This window comes from Echinops telfairi, unplaced genomic scaffold (genome assembly GCF_000313985.2).
Source record: "Echinops telfairi isolate 266 unplaced genomic scaffold, ASM31398v2 ScPeMD7_5592;HRSCAF=6446, whole genome shotgun sequence".
Taxonomy (NCBI): domain Eukaryota; kingdom Metazoa; phylum Chordata; class Mammalia; order Afrosoricida; family Tenrecidae; genus Echinops; species Echinops telfairi.
Window position 1 is genome coordinate 18,126,753 of NW_022109491.1, and position 4,975 is coordinate 18,131,727.

Here is a 4,975-nt window from a genome sequence, read left to right on the forward strand (position 1 = left end):
CCACCCATCCATCCATCATCCATCCATCCATCCATCCATCCATCCATCCATCCATCCATCCATCATCACATCTACCTATCAGTCCACCCAGACAGTCATCCACTTATCCATCCGGTTACCTCTTCAAGTCTTCATTCTCTATGTGTTTATTTATCCAACCATCAGACAATTTACTGTTTTACCTTCCAGTAAGTTATTCATTCATTCATTTATTTATATGCCAATCCACACAGCAACCCATCACATATTCATCCATCAGCCAGTTAAGAGACTGATAAACAAACAAGACAAGGGGGAAGGCCCGCAGCCCTAAAAACAAAACAAAACAAAACAGCTCTAGGCTCCTTACCCCTTGGGTCTAAAGATTGGTCTGAGCGGCTACAACAAAAGGAGGGAGAGTAAGCTGAAAGTGGGCTTGGAGTCTTTCATGACCTACGAGTTCATTTCCAAGACATGGAAAGTGGACATCTGACGATGCACCGGGTCTTATGCTGGCCTTACCTATGGGCATCTCATCCATGGATGTTCGAGCACTGAGACTGGCCCCGTGGGACACCAAGAGCTCGGCCATTTGCATCTGAAACACAAGAAGCAGCCGTGTCCCCCCCGTCCAGGGTCCAGAAAGTCTAGAAGGTGGAGAAAGTGGCCAAGGCCTCTCGGGATATAACCCAAAGAATGGCGGGGCAGAGTTGATTCCCAGGGAAGGTCCTACAGCCTGGAGCCCAGGGGTCAACTCTGGCAGCTGGAATGGCCTTCACGAGGCGTGGCAGCTCCTTCCGGAATGCTGAAGCCATGTCAAGTGGCTGGGAAAGGAGTCAGCCATGAGTCTACAGGTGCTAGAAGACTGGGGGAGGCTACAATCAAGGGTGTTCTCTCCGGGGAAGAAAGGAGGAGCCACTCAATGCAGAATCACTGGTTGGTTTCCAGTTTTCTCAGCTGGACTAGCATCCCATCGGGACATAACCTATCGAGACTTTTTGCCAGCTAGGCCTTTTCAAATCCCACATACTAAACACAGTCAGCACCTTCAGTGGTTCCTGTGCTTCTCTCGAACTCACTGGCAGCCCCAGAGACTTGGGGACAGCAAGTTGACCCTGTCCTGGTCGGCCCTACAGCACTGTGGGTGGGAACTACCTGTCCCCAGAAGGCAGCTGCGTGCAGGGGCTCCCAGCCGTCCCAGTCCTTCACATCCACCCGCACACCATGGTCCAGCAAGAGCTCCGCTGCCCGCAGGTATCCGTTCGCCCCAGCTATGTGCAGCTGGAGGAGAAGAAAGAGGTGAGTGTTTCCTGGGGGGCTGACTTCACACTTGGAGGCTGGATATTCTTCTCCCCCCTCCAATACCAGAGCACTCTTGGAGCCAGGAGAGAATGAGGTGGCGATTCCAGCCACACTCTAGGGAATGGCTATGTCTGAAGTATGGGCCTACGTGGGGAAAGAGAGAGGTGAGTTCTTCTCTCCTGTGGCTGGTTGTAGGGCCCGTGCGGTTAAGGCAACAGGATTTGGGAAAGGAGGAAGATAGAAACAGAAGAAAGACAGGAAGGGAAGAAGGAAGAAAGGGGCTACCAAGGAATGGCAGGTGGATGATGGATGCATGGACGGATAGATGGACAGACTGGTGGGTGGATAAACAGACAGGCGGGCAGGCAGACTGATGGACAGATCAATGGATGAACCGGTAGATGGGTGGTGACAGGGGTGTCTGGCCTCTGAAGTCAGGTCACCCAGAGGAGAGGCTAGGGAAGCAAAGTCAACAGGAGCTGATGCGGCCGTCAGAGCTGTGGGAGGGGGCACTGAGGCAGGGAGCTGACAGTGCAAAGCACGGTGGCGTGGCGGGTGGTTGACTGGTGTGCTGGGCTGGAGGAGGGAGATGATGGACTCAGAGTGGAGCCCTGGAGCCTGGAGGAGGAGAAACCCGGAGAAGGAACAGGTAGATGGGAAGGCCGCACCTCCGCCCGCCCAGCCTTCCTGACCCAGCCCTAGCTATGAGTGGCTAGATGCTCAGAAACAGGTCCCTGTTCCACCCCATTTTGGGGTCACCCTAGCCCCCCAAGGGGCCCTAGACCACAGACAGGCCCTAGCTGTCTGTGCAGGTTGGGTCCTGGAGCACTGGCCTCCATACTAGTGCCCCCAGCCCACACCCGCCTGGCCGCCTCCTCACCAGTGTGGCACCCTGGCCATCTATCCAGTCAAGGTCCTGGCCAGCCGCGATCATGCAGTGGATGTCCCCAATCATCTGCTGCTCGGGGGCTGATCGCATCTCGTTGATTTTCTCTTGGGTGATGCCTGCGACAGAGAAAGGAAGGCTTATTCACCCTCCTGGAGGCAGCCCCAAGGAGGTGGGGAGAACAGAGAGTGGGAGGGGCCGTAGTTATAACACTCCTGTCTCCCGGAGTCTGCCAATCAAAGGTCCAGAAAGAGGAGCCCACAGGTCACCGTGCCCTCAGCCTGATGAACACAAACACTACACACTGGCACACGGGACGAGGGCCCTTCTGCTGGGCACCCAGTGGCCCTGCGCTCCTATCAGTCACTCAGGGGCCTGATGTTCCTCTATCCCTGCCACGTACTTGCTTAAAGGTCTCAAGCTCTGGGCCCCAGCCAGAATCACCCCACCCAGGGCACACTCTGAGCACCCCTTCTTCCCAAGGTCTCCCACTTGGCAAATGTTGGTGTGTCTCGGTGTCAAATTGTTGGCCCCGCTCCTCACCAGACTGCGCATGCTCCAGGAGGCTGGCAAGTGAGTTTGTTTTGGCTTGGTTCCCCATCATGCAAGTCTCAAGACCCGCAGTAGCGGAAGCTGTGCCCATGGTTCCAGCGCCGACAAGAGACCATGGCTATGTCCCCAGCGAAGGCCTGATTGTGCTGAGCGTGGGTGCAGTTCCACAGCACCCGTTTGAAAGGCACGCTGGGTCTCGGAGCAGGCCTCTGGCAGGGAGGCCGCTCTCACTGGGGCACTACGAACGGCTCAACAGCTCTGGGCTTGTTGATCTGGGCCCTGGCAGCCAGCGTGGCGGCTGGCACAGAGCGGGCGCGCCAAATGTTCTCGGTTTTGTATCAATTTCCCAAATGAGGCACTATTTTTATTGTGCGTGTTTACCGAGTCAGCTTGCGACAGCTGATGAAGAGGCGCGCAGGCCAGCTGAGGCTGCCTGTAACGCCAGGGACACAAAGGACACCTCCCTCTGAGGGGCGGGGCCAGGCCGGACTGGGCGGGGCGCTGTGCCGCTGGGTCGTCCTCCTCGGGACGGTCAGTCTGGCCGCTAACACCGTTTGTGGGGCAAGCAGCTAGCTACTCTGTAAGTGAGACCCGTCGAAGCCCAGGCGGTGCCCCCTCGGCCCTTGGCCACCCTTACCCTGGTAAGCCATGCAAGTCTCGATGACATCCAGGGTGGGCTCATCCTCGCAGAGGTCGTATGGCATGTTCCCGTCCGAGTTGACTGCGAGCAGGTCCGCCCCGCTGCCGAGAAAGGGATAGGGTAAGGGGCCAGGAGGGCTCTGGCCTCTGACCACCCTCCCACACCCTCAAGGGGCACCTGAGCACCCAGAGCCCCTGTGGTGCCTGGCTCTGCCCACCACTCAGCAGCAGCTCCACATCCAGGGGGTCTTTCTGAGAGGGCCCAAGCAATCCCTGCAGACCACCGCCCCCCCCTCCCCGCCCCCACACACACCCGTGCCCTGTTGCTGAACCAGCAACTAGGCCCTTGAGGACAGAGGTCAGTGTCCTCCCTGGTGATAGGGAGTATGCTGGGTTAAGGGGGCATGCTGCCTACTTCTGTTTGTGGTGGTTTTTATAATGGTGAGAGAAATAAAACTGACAACACCCAGTGGAGCCCAGGAAGACAAATTCTGGAGAAGGAGCGGGCGGGAGAGGCAGGAAAGGAGAGAAGAGCCGGAGGAGAGGGCTGAACGGGCTGAGACAGAGGGGGCCGGATCAAGGAGAGCCAGAGACCAGGTGAAGGATGCGCTCAGGAGAGAGGAGGAAGAGGAGGAGAGGAGGGGGAAGAAAAAGGCAGCGGGAGAGAGAAGATGAGGAAGAGGAAGAGAGAGGAGGAGGAGGGAGGACAGGGGCCCAGCAGAGAATGAGACAGAGAGGGAGAGAGGGTTTGGGGAGAACAAGGCACCCTGCGAACCAAGCCTGTGAGGGGGGCCCAGCGGGACCCGGCTGGCGGCAGGAGCTGGTGCAGGGAGAGGAGAGGGCCGATGCGACAGGGGTTCACGTACTACTGGACGAGGATCTTCACCAGGTTGATGTGGCCGCAGGTGGCCGCAGCGTGCAGGGGCGTCCACAGCTCATTGTCCTTAGCATTCACATTGGCACCATGGGACAGGAGCAGCTTCACGATTTCCTCAAAGTTGTCAATGCAGCACTGTGAGGGGCACACAGCAGGGCCCCTCAGGGCAGGGCCCCACCACCCACCTGGGAGACATCCATCCCCCAGGAAGCAGCCACCAGCAAGGAGGCTGCCGGGGCTTCCTTGCAGTGTGACCAGGGGCAAGTCATTTAACCTCCAGAGTAAGAGGGAGGTAAACAGCATACAAGATAAAAACCTAAAGGTGCCCAACACTGCTGAGTATAAAGCAATCGCTAGTCGGACAGGATATTTTGAATAAGACGTTAAACCTTATTTTTTTAAACCCCAGAAGCTTTTCTCCAAAACTTATAGCGAGAACACACAAAACACAACCCAAACCCACCCCCATGAAATCCAAGATTCTTCATGGGAGCTAGCGGCCTCATCTCTCTCCTGCAGAGTGGCTGGTGGATTTGAACTGCTGACCTCATGGTTGACAGCCCAATGCCTATCCCCTAGAACCACCAGGGCTCCTTGAACAGGCAGGACAGCTTGGGCTGAAGCCTAGGTGGGTGGGTGTGTGTGTCTGGGGGGGTAGGGTTCACCAGGGCTCCTTGAACAGGCAGGACAGCTTGGGCTGAAGCCTGTGTGTGTGTGTGTGTGTGTGTGTGTGTGTGTGT

The 4,975-nt window shown here is 57.0% G+C and overlaps 1 protein-coding gene across 1 annotated transcript in view; it reads right to left on the reverse strand.

Annotated features, from left to right (window-relative positions):
- The window catches only part of PPP1R16B (protein phosphatase 1 regulatory subunit 16B), a 70,151-nt gene that overhangs the window by 7,449 nt on the left and 57,727 nt on the right, over nt 1–4,975 (reverse strand). Inside the window, exons 3-7 of the mRNA XM_004697984.2 lie at nt 4,225–4,370; nt 3,357–3,460; nt 2,162–2,286; nt 1,135–1,260; nt 502–577 (exon numbers count right to left, since the gene is read on the reverse strand). Coding sequence (XP_004698041.1) covers nt 502–577; nt 1,135–1,260; nt 2,162–2,286; nt 3,357–3,460; nt 4,225–4,370 — 577 coding nt within the window. The remainder of the gene's footprint in view (nt 1–501; nt 578–1,134; nt 1,261–2,161; nt 2,287–3,356; nt 3,461–4,224; nt 4,371–4,975) is intronic.